General features: G+C 33.5%; 1 protein-coding gene across 1 annotated transcript in view; it reads right to left on the bottom strand.

The window, feature by feature from the left end:
* Positions 1-24782, bottom strand: part of LOC133191302 (signal transducer and activator of transcription 5A-like) — a 32758-nt gene extending 7976 nt beyond the window's left edge. Inside the window, exons 1-12 of the mRNA XM_061327053.1 lie at positions 23982-24782; positions 9525-9664; positions 8049-8214; positions 5614-5723; positions 4916-4927; positions 4485-4506; positions 3745-3825; positions 2710-2791; positions 2469-2626; positions 1415-1569; positions 390-551; positions 82-216 (exon numbers count right to left, since the gene is read on the bottom strand). Coding sequence (XP_061183037.1) covers positions 82-216; positions 390-551; positions 1415-1569; positions 2469-2626; positions 2710-2791; positions 3745-3825; positions 4485-4506; positions 4916-4927; positions 5614-5723; positions 8049-8214; positions 9525-9664; positions 23982-24371 — 1613 coding nt within the window. The 5' untranslated portion in view covers positions 24372-24782. The remainder of the gene's footprint in view (positions 1-81; positions 217-389; positions 552-1414; positions 1570-2468; positions 2627-2709; positions 2792-3744; positions 3826-4484; positions 4507-4915; positions 4928-5613; positions 5724-8048; positions 8215-9524; positions 9665-23981) is intronic.
* Positions 24783-25910: the final 1128 nt, after the last annotated feature.

The raw sequence follows: 25910 nt of genomic DNA, 5'->3' as shown, positions 1-25910 counted from the left end.
AGGGTCAGTCCTGACATATTGAGGCAGTTACACTTGGAGGGGTCAGGTGAATGGTTAGTTTGCCTGACATATTTAGCTCACCTGATAATGGAGGCAGTCACAGTTGGAGGGGTCAGGTGAATGGTTAGTTTGCCTCCCACCAGAAGACGAACCCGAGCACTGAATCTAGAATCTCTCTTTAAAACCTGTGGAGGCTGGTGTTCAACAATAAATGTGCTGAAATGTTTGATAAAAAATAATTTGGCATATGCGCCACTGAGATTGGTATTTATAGCAGCAAACGAAATTCAAAGAGAAAAACTATTCATCATTGATATGAGAGATGTGTAAGTTTTGGCTTAGCAGAGATCATTATATCCACAAAGGCTTGATGTTAAATATTGACATACCTTGTCACAATGGAAGACAGAATGCTGGTAATTTTGTTGTTTAGAACTGACACGTCTTCGTCTTTCCCGTTTGGCAGCTGGAGTGGAATGCTGCTACACAGTCCTTCCAGTTTAATCACCTGTTGTCTGCTCCTCCACACCAGATCCACCGTGGACTCAACCCTACCAAACATAATAATCAAGTTATAATCCACCAAGATCTGTATCCAAATATACATAGCAGAAACTCCAACCTAACAGCTAACAGCATCCTAATGATCATAATAACAACGTTAAAATCCATTAATATCTCTTTACAGTTAGTGGATTCTCCACCCTAACACTGCTGACTCCACCCATAATAGTCAAAATAACAGCTATAAGCCACCAAGATCTTTATCCAAAATGTGGATACATCACTCAAACAGTAGTGACTCCACATAACAATCATAATAAAAACATGCAGTTGTAATTCACCAAAATTTCTATCTCAATAGTGGAAACTCCATTGTAACACAATGTATAATTATAAACAGCTATAATAAAATCCAGCATGACCCCTAGAAGTGGTATGTTCACTTTAAAAGTGGCAACAACCAATGGTTGTACTATATATGTACTATATGGAACATAACTCATGACAATTTTAAGTGAATCTATTTTTTCCTATATAAAAATACTCACAAAGAAAGTGAAAATTGGATTATCAAAAAAAATAACCCATTATATGGTATTTTTGAGGGAAAGTTTATCAGTATTTTCTTTTTAGACAAAATTTAAATAAATATTGGTTACTGTGTATGTATTCTTTCATATAAATACAAACATACGTATGAAATTTTTGTGAACAGATGGTCTCAAGTAATAACATGAATATAAAGTTCCTGATGTTTAAAATTCAAATTTAAATTAATCTATCTCTGTTCTTGTAGTGCTGACTCATTAACAGTGGTAATTATCAATAAATACATCAAAATAGAGTCCCCCTCACTACACCACAATAGTTAAAGCCAGTTCACTGAGGAAATCAGAGAGAGTTATGTTACCATTTCTGTAAGTTATCCAGTAACTGAGGATCAAATGGGGCTCCGTTTCCTGCCAGCTGCTGTTGACGCTTCCATTCTATCAGCTCCTGGTCGACCACCTGATGTCTTACCTCCTCAAGAGCCTCAAAATTCTTACTCAACTTCTCAGCAATCTCCTATAAATACAGGTATATACTGGCACATTAATGATTTAAGAAGCAATTTCTTTTCTATTTTTGGGCAATAATTTTGGTCCTGCACTTAATATGATCAACAAGGAATGTATCAAAATTTGTAGAATTGACATTTTTAAATGAAGTACTTTGAAAGTGTATTGTACTGTTCAAGGGTTTCCTGTGTAAACAAAAAATTCTGCAAAAATCTTATTTTACATGTAGCTTTCTACTATATGTACATGTATGTAAAAAAGGCAAGATTTCTGATTAGCAAATATATGTATCAAGATACTGCTTCCTATCATTGAAAAGGTATCACTATCCTGTCAATATCAACAACATTATGTAAATTATTGTAAGATAAAACTTAATAGTAAAAGTGAAGGATTGCTTACTTACATAAAATACTAACACTTCATGCATATAAAATAAAATATGTTACAAAACAAGAGGATTTCATGGTCTACTGAGTATCTAGATAGACTTCCTGTCTACAGTAGCTACATTTATGTCGCATGCTTTGTTTCTCATGTTAAAACTTAAAATTCAGTACATGTTCTTTCCAATAATCAGGCAATCAGTAAGAGCGTACAATATCATTTTTTTCAGTTTTGGTCTTACTCCTTAGCTGCTCCTTGATGGGGGTGACACTGACAATAAATTCATTAATTTGGTCCCCTTTTTGCTTATTCTGCTACGTTTATCACTTTTAAATTGTTAGAATGGATTCCTTAGTTGTAGAATCATAAACTTTTTAAAACTTCACAAAATTGCAAGTTGTATTGAGAAAAATAAATATGAATTACACGGTACACAAGAGCATCTCAGTGACTCTTGTGATATTAAAAATCTCATTTAAGAATTCACTGAATATTTTGACTTCTTAAGCGTGTACGTACCACTCTGGCATTGATGAGCGTTTGAGCTCCCTTAGCTAACACAGATTCAAAGTCCTTTTTCTGCTTTTCCAGATTTTTTCTCATCTCTGTCACTCGCTGAATTTCCTCTGGTGACAGGGTAGCTAGGTATTTCTCTGAACATGTCTGATTTAATCGACCTTAAATTTGATGACGTAACATAATTATATTTTGAAAAAGAATTCAATTCATACTAAGTTTATATGCCAGTCTATGCACTCACTGTTGATCTGAAGCTGTTTTTGGTAGTTAATTGTAAACACTTCCTGTTTATCTGTTAGCTCTTTGACCATCCTCTCCGACTCCTACAAAATCCAAACAAAATGAGTCCCAATGTAGCAAAGTTCAAAAAATCAAACTTTGTATTTATAATATCTTTAAGCATCTCCTCTTAGCATGAATCTAAGGGGACGGAGGTGAGTTGTGTGCCAATCGTTTTATACCCAAAATATCTTTACAATCCCCTCCCCCTTTAAACAATAAATTTGAATGATTAGTTTCAGCCATAGCATCTTGAACCCCCTCCCCATAAGCATTAAGCTGGAGAGTGGTATCAAGAATACACAGGCAAATGTAATACATTTACAGTAGCAGCCAAGCTGGTTCAATATTTCCAATCTCAAAATATTATTCTCCCCTAATACACCTGGGCATGAAAATTACATTTACTCTATTACATTTAATGTAAAAAATTATATTTGTTCCAAAATGATATTTAAGTCAGTGAACAAAAAATATTTGGGGATAATGCTGAACATCTTCACAAAAAGATAAAAAGGATTTATATTCAATTTCCTCAATCTAAATTGATGTGGCCAAAGTAAAATTCTTTATTTTCAGGTCACAACTTCTCTCTGTGAAGTACATTTAAGAGATGCACACTGTGTAATGTTTAATCAAAGAGTCATGTTATATCCACCTTGTCGTTGTTTAGCAAGCGTAAATCTGATTTAAAACACAGCTTTTATCTGTGATCTCGTAGTCCCAGTGTCACTTTCGTCTACCAGGTAATGTCACAATATTCTCTCGTAATTGTTATTTTACTGCAAAGGCTGATTTTTTAAATTTTTTTCTTCATATAAATCACATTTACCCTACATATCCATAAACTGTGAAAAAATTTCCACTTTTCTGCAGATATCTAACAAATCAATACACCTGATAAGATATCAGCTAGAGTACACCTGATCAAATGATGTCAATAACCCATTAAGTTCTTTCTCAGAAATATTTGTGACCTTTTGATACATATACTTACAGATACTTGCACTCCAACACTTTCAATCTTGGACATGATGAGTTTATCTTTGTCAAAACCAGGCATTGGAACTGTTGTAGGCTAGCGGAAGAGATAATCAGAAACAATGCACTTCTTTGAAATATATACCTTTGTAAATATTAAAATTGATCAATTATAGCTAGAAAAAATTTGATAAGCATCCTCTGACAAAATCCATTACATGTATTTTAATCACTCTAAAGCTTCATGGAATTTTTATTGGTACACATGAATAAACTTTTGTTAACAATGAATGAACTCATATCCTTAAAACAATTACTATCCCAAAGATTTTTATCTGCTAGTTTCACATCTACCATATCTGATGTTTAAAATGATATAGAATTATGTATTTTGATGTAGCCTTCTTGACTTGTAATTTCTTTTTTAAATCAGTCTAAACTGTACATACTCGGAGTAAATAATTTGAAATAATTTCACAGATCAAATTCTTCACGGACATTTTTAACTTGTTCAGGGCCGATTCAAAAACCCAAAGCTCACTTAAACACATAGGTCCAAGTCCCAGTGCATATAGTCATTAAAGTTAGTCTGAGTCACCCTTCATTTAACTTGATGGTAATATGGACCTTCATGCTAAGTTAACCAGTTAACTTTCCATTTATTAAGTAACTGGTATATGTGCAACTCATGGTAAGTTAAAACAATTAAGCACAACACAGCATTTCTATTCCTCTGATATTAAAGTAAAAATTGACATTCTCTGCCACTGAATCATCCCTTAAAATATAGAACAAAGCTTAATTATATAATGAATTTAAAATTTATGTCATGCAGTTGCATGTAAAATGATCTGGCAGTGTATGGCACCTAGGAGGAATAGAAACTGCATAATGCTTTGTGTTCCTTCATTGATGTGTTAGTCAATAACTTACACAATTTACATAAAATTCTTATTCTAATTTAGGAATCATTATTTATTAATGAATTGATATTATTACCAAGTTAATATAGTTTGATATCTAAAGCATCTGCAATAAATTGGTCCCAGAATGATTTCAATGATCCACTCTGTATAACTTAGTCTTATTTTTGTTATGAAGAATTCTTGCCTTCAAGGTTTATAAATGCAATAAAAATTTTACAGTGGAAATAATGGATCTTTTTTAAAAATTCAAGGATAACTCACCGATGCATCAGGCTGAAATATAAAAAAATGTAAATTTTATATATCTCCAATTTGACTGATATTTCAGAGATTTAATACTAAGCATGTCTAGATGGCAACTAGCACGTGTCAAGCTTTCTTTATTTCATTGTATAAAACTCCTCACACGAACACTTCAGATTTTACATTAATTCTAATGATAAGTTATACTGTCTTATATCCCAAATCTCACACAGTGCAAGTTCTCAACCATTTCTATACTCTGTGAAATCATACATATATTTTCAGTTTATTTTCCCCCAACTTATTGAGTATACTTATATTCTTATACACTATATCATATGGCATGAATGAATTCTTTAAAATTCATACAAATATTCATAAGAGATCTACATTATCCTGTATTAGAGATCTTAAGTTATCAAGTAATAGAGATCTTAAGTTAACAAGTATTGGAGATCTTATGGTATCCGGTATTGGGGAGATTTCATAATCCTGCATAAGTGATCTGAAGTTATCTTGTATAAGAAATCTTAAGTTTTCCTGTTTTGAGAGATCTTACATGACTCTGTATAAATAGAGATCTTATGGGATCATGTACTAGAGGTCTTGATCCTGTATTAGAGATCTTATGTTCCTGTATAGATCTTACATGGTCCTGTATTTGAGATCTTTTATTTGATCCTCTATTTAAGATATATCAAATTATCCTGTATTACAGATGTATCCCAGATCTTACGTTTTCATGTTGACGGACCAAAGCTTCCTCTGTTGCCAGGTTCCTCTTGATCGTACGTACGAGTTCCAGCGGACTCTGGGAGTACTGCGACTGTAACATAAACAAGACAGAAATAACAATATCAGGAAAAAGGACAGGTCATAGACTTCATAGGCTAGCTCAAAATAGAAACAGTCAAACCTTGAAACAGGAATATATCACAAGCCAAACTGAATAGCAAAAAATGAGACAAATAGCTAAAACTTGATAAAGAACACATCACTTTGCTAATAGTTAAAAAGAAATGTTTGAGAAACATATATGCTCCAAAGTGCAATTTTAAAAAAGGGAACAATTTTGAATTTAGAATATCTGTAACGATAGTGGAAACAATCATCTAGTCATGCAAGGACAAACATAATACTAAGATTGATCTCTATCACACCTTCATATCATAAGGAGTGCCACTAATTTACTTCTTAGAAGGTACCAGTGTACAAATTAATGTCTGTAAAGCAAATGGTACTAAAAATACTGAGCTGACAATATTTTTTTATGTCTAGTGTCTATGTCTTTGTCGTGTGACTGTTGTTCTTTGACCTTGTGACTGCAAAATCAGTAGGGGGCATCTACTCCCTTGGGGTAACCAGTTTACCAAGTTTGATGCCTGTCATACAGAGTTCTCAAGATGTCAAGCAGTCATTATTTTCCTATGTCAAATTTAAACCTTGACTTTTGATCTTGTGACCTCAAAATCATTAGGGATCATCTACTCTTTAGGGGGAACAACATACCAAATTTGATGTCTGCCATGCAAAGTGCTTTCAAAATATAAAGCAGACAAAATCTTCTTTTGTTTAGAGTAGTTTGCACCTTGGTATTTGACCTTTTGACCTCCAAAATCTACAGTGGTCAACTACTCCCTTAGGGAAACCAGTGAACCAAGTTTGAGGTTTGTCAAGGACAGGGATCTCAAGATATTGAGTGGCCAATATTTTCCTACATCCAGTTTGATCCTTAACATTTGATCTTTTGACCTCAAAATTAATAGGGGTCATCTACTCCTTAAGAGAAACCAGTTTACCGAGGCCCATGTGTGTCAAGCAAAAGGTTCTCAAGATACTGAGCAGTCAGTACCTTCTATCTTCCTATGTCCAGATTGACCCTTGACCTTTGATCTTGTGACCTGAAAATCTATAGGGGTCATCTATTCCTTAAACGAAATAAGAGCACCAACTTAATCTCTGTCTAGCAAAGGGTTCTCAAGATATTGAGCAGACAATATATTCCTAAGTCCAGTTTGACCCCTTACCTTAAAATCTACTGGGGTCTCTACTCCTCAATGGAAAACAGTGTACCAAGCTTTATGTCTGTCAAAGTTCTCAAGATAAATAGTGGTCAATATATTCCTATGTCCAGTTTGACCCTTGACCTTTTGACTTTGTAACCTCAAATTCAATAAGGGTCATCTAATCTTTAAGGGGAGTCAATGAACCAAGTTTGATGTCTGTCAAGCAAATGGTTCTCATGATATTGAGGTGCAAAGCAACATGCCCTCACATTAAAATTTCAACACCTTAGTAAAACTAACTATCATTTCATAAAGCATAAAGCACTTAAATCATATCCAAAACTAAATTTATCATTTCATATTCACATTTTCAAATGTCTTTGTTTGAGATAAAACTATACATAATATAAAGCCATTTGCTCATCACACAGCACTACATTCTCATTGTGTGTGTGGCAAGTAACACACTGGGTGGAGCTTGCAGAGTTCAATTTCTAATTAATTATTGAACAGTTTTCTCACATGATAATTTAATGCATAAACCCTTCAGCATTTATGCAAATTATCTTTTGAACAAACTCTTTGATCAACTTACAGAACAAAAAAAAAAAAACTAGACCATTATTCCTTAAATATAAACAAGGAAATATTTTTATTTGTTTGTTTATATGGGAATAAACAGTTGCAATTATGCTTACACTGGTTATACATGTATATTAATCTGGACTACCGGAAGTATGAGCAAAACTTTGATCCCATATTGTGGCTCCACCCTACCCAGGGAGACTATGATTTGAGCTTGAATCTACACCATTTCAGAAAGCTTTCATGCAAGTTTCATCTTTTCTGACCCATTGGATCTTTAAAAGATTTTAAATGATTTATCCTACAGCATTTTTTTCTTGATTATCTCCCAATGAAAGAGGACATGACCATTCATATGAACAAATTAGAAACCCCTTTTCCCAAGGATACTTTGTTTTTAGTTTGGTTGAAATTGGCCCAGTGATTCTGGAGAAGAAGATGAAAATGTAATAAGTTTACCACGACAGACAATTGACAAATTTTGATCACAAAAGATCACTTGGGCATTTGGCTTAGGTGGGCCAAAAAGCATGTTATGCTCTGCCTTATATCTAACCTACCCTAAACTGATTTGCCACTTCCTGAAACTTGAGCTTGAGTAAGAAGTACTCATTCTGCTGTGGAAGTTCTGCAGATTTGTTTTCTATTTCTTCTATGAGTTTGTTCAGAAGCTGCTCTGCAAACAGCTGGTCTCGCTGTGTAGGATTGCTCTCATCAATCTGTCCCCTAAAAATAAGTAATAAAACTGATTGAAATGAGATGTTATCAAATCATAAAGGAGGAAATGACCTTAGGGAATGACTGTTTCAAATTTTTCCATTTCATCTTTCTTAATCACACAGTAAATAAATAAAATCTAATGACGACTTTTCTCTTCAAAGCAGTTTGTATATGACAGCTGTTGTAAAAGTATGATTGCTAATGCATAATAATACAATAAACAAATCAACCTTCACTGATCATAAATATCATTTAATTGGAAAAATGTTGATCAAATTAACGAATTGTTGATAAATCAAAAATGGGAGTCACTTTGGCTGATTTTCATTTGATTTATGCTTACTTATGAATTAAAACTCCTATCTTCTGACATATCATAAAACAATATTTATTGTCAATTGATATCAATACTTAAATTCTCAGAGATGACAGTCTTCACAGTTAAGTCAAAATAAGGACCCTGTGGACTGTATAACAGAATGTTGGGACATGATAAGCAGACTTGACTGTAAAACAGAATGTTGGACATGATGAGCAGATTTGACTGTATCTTTTACAATAATGGACATGATAAGCAGATTTGACTGTATACTAGATAAAAAGCTTTAACTGTAGAACAGAATGTTAGACATGATAAGTAGATTTGACTGTATACTAGATAAAAAGCTTTGACTGTAGAACAAAATGTTAGACATGATAAGCAGATTTGACTTTATACTAGATAAAAAGCTATAACTGTAGAACAGAATGTTGGGACATGATAAGCAGATTTGACTGTATACTAGATAAAAAGCTTTAACTGTAGAACAGAATGTTGGGGCATGATAAGCAGATTTGACTGTATCTTTAACAATAATGGACATGATAAGCAGATTTGACTGTATACTAGATAAAAAGCTATAACTGTAGAACAGAATGTTGGGACATGATAAGCAGATTTGACTGTATACTAGATAAAAAGCTATAACTGTAGAACAGAATGTTGGGGCATGATAAGCAGGTTTGACTGTATCCTTTACAATAATAGACATGATAAGCAGATTTGACTGTATACTAGATAAAAAGCTTTAACTGTAGAACAGAATGTTAGACATGATAAGCAGATTTGACTGTATCTTTTACAATTATAGGCATGAAAAGAAGAGTTGACTGTATACTAGATAAAAAGCTCTATCTGTAAAACAGAATGTTAGACATGATAAGCAGATTTAACTGTATCTTTTACAATAATGGACATGATAAGCAGATTTGATTGTATCTTTTACAATAATGGGCATGATAAGCAGATTTGACTGTCCTGGAAAGGTTTGTATTACCATGGCTGTTCCTCTATCCAGTCAGCAAAGTAATGCCGAACCTCAATTGGGATCTGTGAACTCTCATACAAACTTGATACATGTTTGAGGAGTTCTTGGGGCAACAACTGGGTCTTTGCCCAAATTGACATTCCTTGACTCTGAAAATAAAGAATGAGAGTCACAATGAGAATTGGAATTGAGTAAACTGAATATGGGAAAAATACTTTACTGTGATTAGGAAATTAAGTTCCTAAGTTTACTAAACTAAGACAACAAAGTTTTAAATATTTACCCATGATTCATTTGACAAACTCTTATAGAATACATACCTCACCCTACCCTAAGGGGCCATGATTTGCACAAACTTAAATCTGCACTACCTGGGGCTGCTTGGATATATTTTTCAGTAATCATGACATAGCTGTCCTTGAAAAGAAGACTTTGAAATATTTCCCCCTACATATTCCAATGTAAAATTTTGATCCCCTACTGTGAACCACCCTACTCCCAGGGGTTACAATTTGAAAAACAAGAGGCCCAAGGGCCACATCGCTCACCTGAGTTTAGTATTGAAAAGCTTAAATGCATAAGTGGTCCCAACCTACCCCTAAAAAGGGAGTAGGGAGGGGGGGGGTCATGATTTTAACAAACTTGAATCTACACTATATGAGGATGCTTCCGTATAAATATGACAAACCGTGGCTCTGCTGTTCTTGAGATTTTTAAAGATTTTTCCTATATATTCCTATGTAAAACTTTGATCATTCATTGTGGCCCCGCCCTACCCCCGGGGGTCATGATTTGAACAAATTTGAATCTACACCACCTGAGGATGCTTCCATATAAATATGACCAATCATAGCTTTGCTGTTCTTGAGAAGAAGATTTTTGAAGATTTTTCCTATGTACACCTATGTTAAACATTGATCGTCCATTGTGGCCCCACCCTACCCCCGGGGGTCATGATTTGAACAAACTTGAATCTACACCACCTGAGGATGCTTCCATATAAATATGACCGATCATAGCTTTGCTGTTCTTGAGAAGAAGATTTTTGAAGATTTTTCCTATATATTCCAGACCTATGTAAAACTTTGATCGTCCAATGTGGCCCCACCCTACCCCCGGGGGTCATGATTTGAACAAACTTGAATCTACACCACCTGTGGATGCTTCCAAATAAATATGACCAATCATAGCTTTGCTGTTCTTGAGAAGAAGATTTTTGAAGATTTTTCCTATATATTCCTATGTAAAACTTTGATCGTCCATTGTGGCCCCACCCTATCCCCGGGGGTCATGATTTGAACAAACTTGAATCTACACTACCTGACAATAATTCCACATGAGTTTCATCTTTCCTGGCCCACTGGTTCTTGAGAAGAAGATTTTTCAATAATGCCATTAATTTTTTGCTATTTCGTAATTATCTCCCCTTGGAGGAGGGCGTGGCCCTTCATTTGAACAAACTTGAAACCCCTTCACCCAAGGATACTTTGTGCCAAGTTTGATTGAAATTGGCCCAGTAGTTCTGGAGAAGAAGATGAAAATGTGAAAAGTTTACGACAACAACGACGCTGACGCCGCCGCCGACGACAGACAACGGACAAATTTTGATCAGAAAAGCTCACTTGAGCCTTCGGCTCAGGTGAGCTAAAAATATGAAAATGCACTACCTGAGCACTGTTTTACATTAATATGACTGATCATGGCCCTGCTGCTACTGAAAAGACTTTAACAATTTTTTTCCTATATATTCCCTTGTAAACTTGGATCTCCTTTTGTGGCCCCACCTTACCCCAGGGGGCCATGATTTGAACAACCTTGAATCTACATTAAGTCAGAAAGCACTCACTTAAGTTTCATCTATTCTGGAGCCTATGATAAATTACATAAGCCTTTAGCTTGGAGCCTCTCATGCAAGAAATATCACATCCTCCAAGATAAGTTATTTCTTCATAGACACCAAAACAAGTTAGATACTTATTCCTTATGGTTGAACTTCATTTTCTCAATGTCTTGAATTCCATGGTTATTTCAAAGTGAGTTGGAATTTTTCTTAAGGTATTTTTTACCTCGCTATCTCATATCCTCAGATATCTCAATGTTTTCCTTGGCCCCACTGAGTTTCAGATAACAAAGTTTGACTGTATTAACATTTTAAAACATTCCTTTGTTCTGTTCCCACTTGTTGTGACCTCCCTTTTAAGTATGAGTCATGCTGTTGACATCATGTGATCTCAATTAATAGATGCATAAATCTCAATATAGTATGTAGCAGGACTATTTTTGACAAAATGTGTAAGCAATTACACTATAAAAAAAAACATCATGTCAGTGAAGTAATATTTCTGAATTACATCTCAAAAATTCTTCAGTCTGAGTTAAATTACGTATTTATTTTTTATTAATATCCTAACTCTAGGAAAATTGTTTGCAAATACTTGTAACATTAAAAAAAAAACAAAAACAAAAACAAAGTGCAACAAAAAGGTGCTTCCTGATCTGAACAGAGTTCAACTATTGTCACATGTTCTCCAAACAGAGCATTCTTGTCATCTAGTACAAAACACTGATGTCCCTATTGTGGAGGCATTCAGGCAAAAACTCATAACAATTTAAAAATACAAAACAAATTTCTCTCCTTCAGGTTCATTCAGTAAGAAATATTACATTTATCAAAGACATGTCTTTTTTTCAAACCATAGATCTCTGACAAGACTGTAGCTCCACTGGTTTGTACTTATAACAAAGGAAGAAAAAAATCGCACTTTGACTTGAAACTTTGCAAGAGCAATATATAGAATAATGATCCTTGGTGTAGTCTTTTTGTGGAAAGATTATTGCAATCAGACTAAAACTGTTAGAGGAATTTTACAGAAATTTCTATTTTTAGAAACTATGGCAACATCTTTCATCAAAATCAAAAAACGATAAAGACAATTAAGGAGGCTGGGGGGTCAACAAATTAACCACAAATTAACCACCAGATTTAACTTAATTTTTTAGATATGATATCTTAAGCTGTCAGCTATCATTTGGCAAAGAAAAATTTCAAAAATTTTAGTTTGAAAATTTGATCATTTTCTATATCTTCATATGGAGCTCTTCTTCTATAGGAGATCAATATAGTCTAAAAATGGCCACAACCCCCCAGCCTCTTTAATCTACTTGTGTGCTAAGTATATAGAAATCAGACCAGAACTGTAGGAGGAGTAGCGTTTTCAATGTTTTCACAAAAATTTCTATTTAGTAACCATGGCAACACTGTTCATTGAAATCAAAATCTAATATATAGCATTTTGTATCTTAGTGTAGTCCTCTTGTGTCAAGTTTTATTGAAATCAGACCAAAAATGTAGGAGGAGTAGGCTTTTGAAAGTTTTTCACTAAAATTTCTATTTTTAGTAACCATGGCAACACCATTCATCGAAATCAAAAACTGATTAAAAAAAAATAATGTATCTTTGTGTAGTCTACTTGTGGGCCAAGTTATAATGAAATCAGACCAAACCTTTAGGAGGATTAACCTTCTGAAATTATTTCACATAAATTTCTATTTTTAGTAATTAAGGCAACACCGTTCATGGAAATCAAAAACCAGTAAAAAGAATTAAGTATCTTAGTATAGCCTAATTGTGTGCTAAGCTATATTGAAATCAAACCAAAAATATAGGAGTAGCCTTTTGAAAGTATTTCACATAAATTTCTATTTTTAGTAACCATGGCAACATTGTTCATGGAAATCAAAAACCAATAAAAAGAATTAAGTATCTTAGTATAGCCTACTTGTGTGCTAAGTTATATTGAAATCAGACCAAAACTGTAGGAGGAGTAGGTGTTTGAAAGTATTTCTTTAATTTTCTATTTTTAATAACCATTGTCAACACCACTCATGGAAACCCAAAACTGATAAAAGAATTATTATCTTAGTATAGCCTATTTGTGTGCTAAGTTATTTTGAAATCAGGCCAAAACTGTAGGAGGAGTAGGCTTTTGAAGGTATTTCACTTAAATTTCTATTTTTAGTAACCATGGCAACACTGTTCAAGGAAATCAAAACCCAATAAATAGAATTATGTATCTTAGTATAGTCTACTTGTGTCCCAAGTTATATTGAATTCAGACCAAAACTGTAGGAGGAATAGCATTTTGAAAAATTGTATACAGACAGACTAAGACAGACAGACAGATGACTTACACCTTACTATCACAGCTCTTTTGGTCTCTGACCAGAAGAGCTAAAAACAAAACACAAAAAAAAAAAAAAGAGGAAGTTGAGAAATTAAGAAATGATGTGTTAAACTGTAACAGGAAACATCACTGATGAGCATCTTACACATCACAGAAAAAAAGTATAGATTTGAAATCTGATTGCAAACATGATAAACAGGACTCTCATCCGACAGACCTATTGACACATTTGATTTGGGGGACTTAAAGCTCTTATTGGATCAAACTGAGGGAATTTTAAAAGGAGGAAAAGCACTTAGGTTTTATTTGGTTGGGATGTGCCACTTGAACAGCATAACTACATGGTATCTGCAACAAAATTACCAGAATATTAACAGTTTTAATAGTTATATTTTTAGCAGTTTCAATGTATAACAAGTACCGGTAAATTCAAAGAATTTTGGTTCCTCACTTTTGATGTCTTATTCGTTCGGATGCAGTTATTTATGGCATATTGTAACTGACTTGTCTCTAGCACTTTGAGGTTAAGTCTCGGGGTCAAAAACCATAGTACCTGGTACATTCAGAAAGGTCTTGTAACAGGTAATGCAAATGTGAAAGATGAATGCCCTATCTTCTCTCATTCAAAAGTTATCACCAATGTTACATATTTTATAAAGTTGGTCAAACTTCAAAGTGAAAAAAATCATAGTATATTTGAAAAGGTTCTGTCATAGGTAATACATATCTTAAATATGAAAGCCCTATCTTTTCTCATTCAAAAGTTATGACCAAAAGTTTTTTGTGACAGACAGACTGACAGACACACAGACAGATAGAATGCCAAGCCAATGAGATTTAAAGTCCCTTACTATAGCAAAAGCAGGGGACAACTAAATTAAGTGTAAGACATCCAGTTAGAGAAATTCATAATTGAATTCCTTTAATCTCCATATTTCACTTTAAACTTTCATTTGCTTTCAATAGAGTATACCATGAAAACTGGCAAATTTATCAAGTACTTAGTAGCATGATTCTTTTATGCTAAATACTTTAAATAATACTGCTCCTAAATTACATCAAAACTTAAAAAAGACATTTCAGTATTTCTCTGTATAATGACATCTGTTGCCTCAGCTTGCATGTCTATAGTTTATGAGGAGAAGAAAAAAATTGAATAAGATCTCTGTTTATCAATAATATGCTGCAGGAAGTAGCACTCAAAACAATTTCCTATGTAACCACCCGCTAGTTAAAAACTATAAATGTTTAAACACGAAATAGAGAAAGTTCAAGAGTCCATTTTTTTTCTAGGAAAAGCTACAATATCCTCAAGTAGTAAAAACTAACACAATAGTTTATTCTTTGATACTGCGTGACTTTCTATTCCTGTGACAGAGTAGTCATCTCATGTATCCTGTTCCCTCTAGGATTATGCACAGTGTTCGACCTTAACGCCTGTCCATCGGCCTGAAACCCAACAAATATTCATGAGGACCAATGAATTAAAAATTTTTTCTTTCCATTGTGCCAGTAAAATAAAGTCAGGTTTGGTTTAAAAAACCAAGAACTTCACCAGTAATACCCCAGGTAAAAAGTAAAACTAAAAAGAAATAAATGAGATGACTTCCGATTTCTTTAAAAAATTTGTTTGAAAGTACCTATCTATATCAGACTATAAGACTGTGGGTCAATTAATTAATATTTTCAGTATTCAGCTGTTTTATGTAAGAAATCCAAGCCCATACCATTGCTGTTGTTGGGACAATATGAAATATATTTAATACGTATGAACATTAATGTGAATTCACTTTTACTATAAACATTGTATATTTTCAACCAGAAAAAAAATATCTGCCAATGGAGGTGTTGACACTACATTTATACAAAGGCCAAATTCCACATTGAATTTTCATCCAACACATCTCACAGTCTTTGTAAAATTAAACTTTTGTCATCTATTACGTCTCTTGCTTTTTCTTAACTTCAATTTAGTAAATTTAAAAAGATTAAAAAAGAACAATTTAATTTTAAAAAAAAGGAAATATTAACAAAGACAACAAGTCTCAACTCAATATTTACACTTGGAAAAGCAAAATACTGTATGTTATATTTTATTATCCCCTCGTTCAGTTTTATTTCTGTCATTGGAATATGAGAGGATCACAAAATAAATGACTAAAATAAAAATATATATATATATACACAAGGACAAACAAAATTTAAAGTTAAGAGAATTCGATTTAGAGTTAGTCTTTTTTCAGCTGTCAGTTTTCCATGATAATGCCACCCCCCTCCCCCAGCCCTTTTCAAAATCGATCCTATAAAAGAGCCTGACATCATTTCAACTAACTCCAAGTAGAATTTAAAAATTCCATATTCTCATTGCATTTGGCTAGGATTTCTGCAAATGTAAACAAGTAGATGGCATGAACTGCTTAATGAGTTTGTATCATTTAATCATATAATAAATCAATAACTGCTGTTTTTTGGGTCAATACGTTGATTTAGCCACTTGAGGAGTACAATATTCACCAAGCCCGATGATTTAGCCACCTTAGGAGTACAATATTCATAGTAACCTCAAAAACAGCAATGATTGTATAATATTGCATTGTGCTATTGTCCAAAAAATTGTAATTGTATTATCTACATAAATGTAAATTTACATGTAGAACAAAAGACAACAGAGATCTTCCTTAATTATGATCTGCAATCAGCAATGTATACCAATATGGCAATATCCCTGAATTACAAAGTTTTAACTGCATAAATCAACATGATACCATACAGCAAAATTCAGAAAACTAATTTGCACTTGTAAAGATCATGTGACCTGCACCCAGTGCTGTGATGACTGTTATTGTCCTATGTTGACTTGCATCCCCCTAGCTACTTACACTACATAAATTAAACTAAACAGATATAATATTTCTATTGATATTAACCTACAAACTCTTACTTTTCTTCAGTTATTGCTTAAATGGGTTAATTAAAAGATGTTTAAATGGACATAAAAATAAATTGGATTGCAACTTATGCTTTATTTTTCTGAATCAGTGAATTACATTTTTTATATTAAATGGTTGACTGCCTTGTTTTTAAGAAAGTGATTGATGCTTCAAAATAGACTTACTGAATACTGATGCTACATATCAAAATTACCTCCATACTATAAAGAAACCTGAACTTTTTAAGGCTATTTAAATGGTTGGCATATTTTACTTATAAATAAAAAAAAATGATGTTGTGTGCTGCTATATATTACAGATACTTGAAATATCCCCTGGGACATAAAAAATTTTACATATTGATTTACGATTTTGGTTGATCACAGAAAGATAGAATTCTGAACATCATAGAAAGTTTACAATTTCTCAATATTCTAGAAATTTGATATTTACAACCAAAATAGATCACAATTAAAATATATATAAATCCAGACATTAATTTTTTTGTTTGTATCATCTGTCCTTAATAAACAATGAGAAACAAAAGAAATTGTAGAAAACCTTTCTTGAATTTGTTAAGAATTCAGGTAAATTGTTTTTAAAATACCAGAAAAATTTAAAACAATTATGCAGATTTACTGGTTTTTCCACTTGATAAATATATAATATTTTTCAGCATGTCCCACTTGTGAATATAATTATAGCAGTCTGCACATTGATCACAGAACTGTAAACAATTACTATGCTTACTTTTCTTTAGGAGATCAAGCATTTCACAACGGTTTTCCTGTACAATAATAATCAAAATGTTATCCCTTTTATATTACCTTGCCAAGGACCCATACTAAATTTTGAACAAAGAATCCCCATTGTAAAACTGAAGAGGGGGTGGGGTGGGGGTACTTTAAAGGCCATAAAATATTTTAAGAAGACAAATCAATTCACTAATATCAATCTCGAATAAAAGTCTTGCAGAGCCTTTGTGTGTGGGAAGAAATAATAAAATGCACAAATATTAACATGTTTCATGCTGACTTAGATTGATTACGTGTTTATATTTGCAAATTTTAAAAATATCCTCTACATGCCACAGAATGACACAGACATGTTTATGGTATGTTATGATTGCATCTTAACTGCATGCAACAGACAAGGCCATGTAATTATTTTTCATTTTCTGAAAAAAGTGGCATACATTAAAGAGGAAGTCTACAGGTTATAAGTAAGGAGCAGTGATTACAAGAATATATTGAAATTATATTTAAATCACTGATTTTCAGCAATAGGTATAATAACATATACATAATTATATGAAATCCCCATACATGTCAGGTGCGGATCCAGGAATTTTTTCCGGGGGGGGGGGGGGGGTTCCACCCCAGTCAAAAAAAAATTCCAACCCAAAAATTTCTTGACAAGCAAAAAAAAAGTCCTTTTTCATTTGCTTCAGTATGTACAGGTAACTCTTGATGGCTTGAACTTCAAGCTCTCGAAGTTCTTGATCGCTCGAAGTGAGTCTCCGGTCCCGAATTTTTCCCCTATATAACTAAGCAAATTTACTCTTGATTTCTCGAACTCTTAATCTCTCGAAACCCTTGATCCCTCGAAGTCAAAATGCAGTCCCACTATGCATATTCTATTAGAATTTACCCTCGATACCTCGAAGTGGCTATGTGTATACAAGGTTATATAATTAGCACCTTTACCTGGAGATTTAAATGGCTCCAGGCAGAAGACGCGGGTCTCGAGAAACGGGATGTTTATTCAGGTGACACTTATGCTGCAAGGTGATAACTGATTTATAATTAATCATATTTTGCCTATATGCTATTAAAATGATTATCATCGACTGTCTTACGATAATTTAGAGACGCAGTGTCAGTGAAAAGTAGTAATTGATTAAAAGACGAAACACTAATTTAATTTTCATTTCGAGTCAGTGTCAAAGTTAACAATAATAGGGGTATTGGTTAGTTTATATGTACCAAAGTTTGGCATTATTAATACTAGTCATATCATACTTTGAATAGAGGGGGCCCAGGGGGCGAAGCCCCCGGAAGCTCCTGGGTTTTTGTGTATTTTAAGAGTAAAACCAGGCACAAAAATAGTGGTATTGGTTTGTTACATGTATATACCAAAGTATGGCATTATTGATATTAGTCATATCATACTTTGAAAATTTTAGGGGGGGGCGTGCGCCCCCCACGCCCCCCCTTAAATCCGCCAGTGGTAGTATGATGTCCATATTACAAAGATTAAATAAATATACATGAAATGACGATATACATTGTTGCTTTACTCAGTTTAATGAAAAATTCATCTAAATTACGAAAAAATATCGTTGTTTTATAAAAACCACGTGTAAAAGGTTAGCACTGCGTGAAAATCATTACATCCGGTAAGACTAATTTTAAAACTTGTCAACAAACTGGGAAAATTCCGGACTCTTGATCTCTCGAACTCTTGATCTCTCGAAGTTTTTCCTCGGTCCCGCGGACTTCGAGGTATCAAGAGTTACCTGTACCTTTAATAACCCTGCAAATTCCAGGGGTTCCGGAACCCCCCTCCCCGACCCCCCCTCTAAATCTGTGTATGCATGTACCTGAAAGTGTTTACCAGCTCATACATACTATATGTATGTGAAGTTGCACAACTATTTTGGGTACAGTTTTGATTAACCTATTCTGCAAATTACCGTGTCTTCCAATGTATCTATCTCCTACACAGAAATTTTGTTTCCCTCTCATACACCTCTGCAAATGGTGGTCTCATGTCAAGATTTTTTGAAAGATTAAAAAAATGATATTCAAAGGATTCTTCCAAGTTAAAGCAATAGCTCTACACACGCTGAGTATATTCTAGCTACCTTACAAGACAAGTATTAAAACAAGAGGACCATGGGCCACAATACTCACCTGAGTAACTTTGGCCCTGTTGTTCTACACAAGATTTCCCCCCCCTTGTAATACTTATTGTGGCCCCATCCTACCCCTTGGGGTCATGATTTGGACAATTTAGAATCTACACTACTTCAGGAAGCTTCCATATAAGTTTCAGCTTTTCTGGCCTCATGGTTCTTGAGAAGAAAATTTTTAAAGATTTTTCCTATATATTTCAATGTAAAAATTTGATTCCCTAATGTGCCACCCACTCTTCCCCAGGGGGCTATAATTTGAACAATTTAGAATCTAGTGCACTACACTACCTCAGGAAGCTTCCATATAAGTTTCATTTTTCTGGCCCTGTGGTTCTTGAGAGGAAGATTTTTAAAGAATTTTTCCTAAACATAAAACTTTGATATGAACAATTTAGAATCTACTTCACCCCAGGAAGCTTTCACATAAGTTTCAGCTTTTCTGGCCCCGTGCTTTTTGAGCATTGTTGAGAAGAAGATTTTTTAATGATCCCACCTTATTTTTTTCTTTTCTTGATTATCTCCCCTTGTAAGGAGGCTTGGCCCTTCGTTTTAATAATTTAAACTCCCCTTCACCCAAGGATGCTTTGTTCCAACTTTGGTTAAAGTTGGTCCAGTGGTTCTTGAGAAGAAGTTGAAAATGTGAACATTTAACAGACGGACGGAGAACGGACAATGGGTGATCAGAAAAGCTCACTTGAGCTTTCAGCTCAGGTGTGTTAACAATTTTTAAAATTATAATGACTTATAATAAATTTATTATATTGCACTAGTCATAGTGATATTAGCCAATGACAGAGGTGAATGTAAGAGCCACTGGTAGAGAGTGCCAATGTATGTATATTGCCAAAACTCCCAAAACTAGATGGTTATTTTAATATAATGAAAGTGGCACAGAATTTAAATATCACCTTTTAAAGTTATTTGGTTAGATATATTTTGTACTGCGTAAAATATTAGCCTAATTGCTTTGAAATCACCTGCCAGGTAAAGGGTACTGAAGAGTGGATAAGAGTAGGGAATTTAATTTTCCCTTGATATCGTGATCAGATTGTACATCCATCATTCACGCTATTACCAGTATAATGTCCAACCTACTTAAACAGGTCTGGTCTTGGAAGATTAACAGATAATTAAACATCACACAGTGAACCATCTTTGCTAGCCAAGAGTAGCAATCCGCTCTTCTTCTCTTTTCACCCTTGGCAGATTGAGTCAACTTTTGTTGAATGCAGAATTATGCATTTCAAAGGTTCCAGCCAGAGTTGGCACCACCAATTAAAACTTGTCTAACCTCGTGTAGCAAAAGAATGTGAACAAAAAATTTTGAAGAGAGAGGAGGAGCAAATAATGTTACCCTTGGCTACCGAAGATGACAGTAAACATGGTGAATATTCTCCATGTCCGTTTGATCACTCAGATAACTTCATTTATAGACATACATGTATATATTCCCATGACAAAATTAAAATAAAACATGTAATGTTACAAATTTTTTTCATCACAAAAATTTGTAAAATCACTACAATGTCAACATGTATTAATACAGATATGAAAATATCACAGCTAGTTCCTTGAACAAATATGACCTGAGAGCCTTTCTTAGATAACAGGGAGGAAATGCAATTGACCAGACTAAGATTCAAATCTGATTCCAAGCCAACTGAACTCTAAACAAGTGCTCTCCCAGTGAGCTACCTGTCCACTGCCGAATGAATCTGCCTGTCAACCATATTACTCCCAGGCCCTCCTTAAACATCTTTGACCCGAAAGATCAATTAACTATCAGGATATAATTGCAGAATTATAAAGTGTATATGATGTGATGTGTTTCCTTTGCATTTGAAAAAATTTTAAATAAATTTTAAAGCTACATGGCATATTTTTGATAAGTTCAGATAACTAAAAGTAATAAGATCTTTTTATTTGTTTTATTACTTTATATAAAGATAGGACTTTTCTGTAAATTTCACAATTATATCAATCGCATTCAAAAGACATAAAAAATTTAACACATTAACCAATTTATTTACTGACTCCACAAAAATAATAAAGATTTGAATAACTTCACCTTAATTTGATCGTGTGACACTACCAGTATAATTTACATTATTCAATAATACAACAATGAGAACAAGTAGATCAGCGAACACAAGCAATTTAACAGATTTAGACAGAAGAGCAAGGAAGAGATAGGCAAATATGGACATGATGGAAGAACAAAGAGAAAATTTCAAAATTGGTGAAAATTTTAATTTTAACATATATAACATATATCATGTATATCTATACTCAATTTCGTATTTTTTTTAAGCTTAAAAATGCCATATAGAGCTTTAAGATTTTCAGCTTTGTCAAATTCACATTCAGACACTAGTAATCTACGCTCAAGTCGCTTTAAAAATTAATTTATGTTAAAAACCTTCTCTTATTATGAATAGCTCATGCCAAAAATTAGCAGCTGCTAGTATGACCTTTATACCTTTATGTCTGCTTCAGGTAACACTCATTCTAAATTAATATCATAGAACATATATTTCTTTCCAAAAAATGTCTCCAACCAAAAAAAAAAGCTGTCATCCAGCACAGCATTAACACAATGAGGCCACGTATTAAATAGTACATAAATTTCTGTAATTTATACAGTCACAGACTTAATCAGACAAATATGTCAATATCCCCATTACTCTTCCCTCTTGTTACAGTGTATACGAGTGAATGAAAAAAATTAACACTTCTAATTAACATAACACAAATTTACAATCTGATGACTGAAGTAAATTTGCTTTTAAATACATGTATTCATTTGAACTTGTGAAACAATAACTTAACATTTCTTATGCAAGAGAATCTTTCCTGATCACTGTTTAGATGACAATATGAGCAAACAATGCATCACAGGTAACATCTGACGGTATCATTTTTTTGTCACACCAATTTAAAATGTTCAATTCACCAGATTTTATTGAAAAAATATCGAACAAAAGTTAGTGAAGTAAAAATGACTATAGATTTTATCTTCATTTACATTTAAGGACCAAACATCAATAAGTTAACAATTATAGGGCTATAAAAGAACTGTAGCTGAATAATTTACAAGGAGATTCTACTCAACCACCATTAGATCATCAATTTTCAAAAAATCATTTTGTATTCAAAAGCATGTGGTTCATGAGTACTGCATGTATCCTTTTTAGATGTTATCTGAATAATATTTCTTCAAGTTTGTATCACTTCCTATCATACTAGGTTTTAAATGTTAAATTTCTGGTCAAATTTATTCACAATACTGCTTAATAGGCATAGCATCTACATAGCTGGGCTGCTTAAGATCATAGAGTCTACATAGCTGCTATGATCTTGAATGAAAAGCTAGCCTAGCCATAACAAGTGTTAATTCATACAGATGTTCAATACGACCTAGATATCTAGCCTATCAGCTATGGCAAAGGCTATCTGCTAGGATCTTGAACACAGCCCTATATTGTTCTGGCCTTGACCTATCTTCTTTGACCTTGATAATAAGGTCACCTCTGGGTTTACTTTGGGGGTTAAGAGGCACCAGAAACAGAATATCCTTTTCACCTAGTACTTAATTACTGACAAACAAACAAGCAAAACAACTCATTCATTTTCAAGATATTTACCAACATCACAGACTAATAATTCTTATTACAATGTACTTGAACTTTGATTTTTGTTACTTAACTTCAAAGTTTCATACTCCAAAAAAAAAAATAATTTACTGGTAACTTAATTGTTTTAAACATACTTTGAAAGCAGATCTGTAGAAATCTTAAATTTATGTTTGAAGGATCAGTTTTCAGAAAATTGTAAACAAGAAAGTTTACAACAATAACAGCGTACTTTGAAGAAAGAGAACAAGACAGGAAACTCCTCAATAGCTGTGTCACCTTCAGTCGTGACATTTCCAAATGTTATTAATAAATCAACGTCACTTGTACACAGATGTCCTTACAGCCTAATTTAGTATTAAGTTTATTTCCAGTATTATCGACAAAGTTTTCTTCCCAGTCAAACAAATGATATTATAATGATAAAACCAAAACATGTCATGAAGTCTAAAATATAGACATGCTAGAACTATTTAATCCAACACAAGCAATTAAGAGGCTGATTCCTTTGCCCAATTCCCAAGAGATACAGATAACACCTGCTTGATCAGAGATGCTCTACCAGTTATCTCCTCACACTTAACTATAAAAAAAAATACTTAAACGATGAATTGACACCCACCACAACATTTTATAGGAAAATTTTTTTTTAAAAGTTGGAACAAAAAACAAAAATAATTTACATTATTTTTTTTTTCAAAGTGCAAACTTACATTAAGTCTACTGTAGTGTACGTAAATTACAAAGTATATTAACTAAATATGAAATCATTATATTCACCAAAGAAAATGCTGTCACCCTACCTTTCTTGGTCTTTGCATTCCAAGTGCACATGACAGAGGACTTTGCATAGAATTGTTATTATAAACAGGATAAGAGGAATAGCCAGGGGGGCTGCCACCACAGTGGGGGGACATTTTGGAGCATGAGCTCTGGGTATCTGAGTAAAAGTTAGATGAACTGTCCTGCCTCATGCAATCCATACGAAGATTATGCCCATTATAGCGATTCTGTCTGCAACTGTCTGAGAAATGGTCTGGTCTCATGGCCTGCCTACTGTAGCCATTAGATGGATAGTGAGTGTCCGGTTCTACCTTGACCTGGCTATATAACATTTCACACACTGGCTGTCCATTACTGTACATGCTAGTAGAGCAAGGAGGAGATTGAAGAGTAGTAAAACTACCCTCCATAGTTCAAACAATAACACCAAAACTAAATCACTACAAATTATGTCCTTATCATATGAAAACAATGCAACAGCAGTAAACACTGCAACTGCTTGGAAATTCCTCGATACCACGTTTATGCAATATCAAAATACAGGAAACATTTGTTTCCTGGGATGCTTCAATATAACACTTGAACCAGTTTCTAAACAATGCCTTGTTAGATCTTCCGTTCCATAAAATAGAGTTTCCTATGGAGGTGTTTCTATACTAGTGATTGATTGAGGCTTCAAACCCTCATAGACCTTGATCGTCACAGACCACAGTGTCAACTGCACGCTTTATCGTCATATCACTGTAATGAAGAAAGACTAAAGGTGTCGTCCCTTAATACTAAACTATCTAAACCATGTCAAGATAATAGGGGGATTCCTATATTATAATATCTGCCTATGGCTCATTGCTCAGATGAGCACATGATATGTTATTTTAACAAGTTCCCACCCACTTTGCAAACGCACATCCTGTAAAATTACTCGGAAAAACTAAAACCCCCTGGATCAATATGTCATCAATGTATACAAGGTTTGTTATGTTTGTTTATTCGTGTAGACCTAGATTCTACAATTTTTATCTTTCATACGAACTACCACTTACAACAATTGCAGAACAGTTGACGTCTGGTCAGAAGATGCCTAGGATGAAGTTGAAATATGTTGACCTTATTTCAATTAAACTTCCACGATTGTAATTGTAAAACGACAATCCTTTCAATTTCCAAGAATCAGCTGCCTCGATCCATTTCTTGGAAATGAGCACCCATGCTGGTGGAGTGTTTCGCACACTAACACATTCAGCCCCGGATCTTTTATAGCATCATGAACTTACACAGAATATTTTAACATGTGTAAGAGGATATATGATACGCAATGTTATAGTAAACTCATCTATCATTCAATTCTATGAAAGTACAATAAAAATGAAGCCAAAAGGCACATGTAAAAGTGATCTAAATTTCTGTACGCACTATTCCAAGAGAATTCTGTTTGTATCTAAACTGTATTTCAGCTTTACACATTCACAAATAACACTAAAAATAAATAGTAATAGGCTACTGATAATTTAGATTAAGTTCAGAAAATATTATCTGATTTCTTCTGGATAAATTCACGTTTTTTGTCCGTTTGATTCGGAGTGAAATTGTCTGTGAACGAAATAACTATGCCCTATGGTGCAGCAATTTACCCAATTATGCCGATTATGTATGGTAAATAAAATAAAACAAGCATCAAAACTCAACAAACTATTAAATGCAGGTAATTAACATAAAATACATGAAAACATGCTACAAATAAAAACACTTAAAAAAAACAACTGGATTCGATAGGAATGTGACTAAAATATAAAAAAAAAATACCTTGGTTACTTTCATTTTGAAAGAAGCGGGTGTGACTAATTGCAAACACTAAACATAGAGCCGCCGTGTTTATTCTTTGAACAAAGAATTTCAGAAAAGAAGAATTGGGTATTAAACTCTTTTTATTATTAAATTAAATAACAGGT

The sequence above is a fragment of the Saccostrea echinata genome, unplaced genomic scaffold, assembly GCF_033153115.1.
Source record: "Saccostrea echinata isolate AGI-Se365-2 ecotype Australia unplaced genomic scaffold, CSIRO_AGI_Sech_v1 ptg000023l, whole genome shotgun sequence".
Taxonomy (NCBI): Eukaryota; Metazoa; Mollusca; class Bivalvia; order Ostreida; family Ostreidae; genus Saccostrea; species Saccostrea echinata.
Note: the sequence above shows the minus strand (reverse complement) of the source record. Positions and strands in the feature narration are given on the sequence as shown.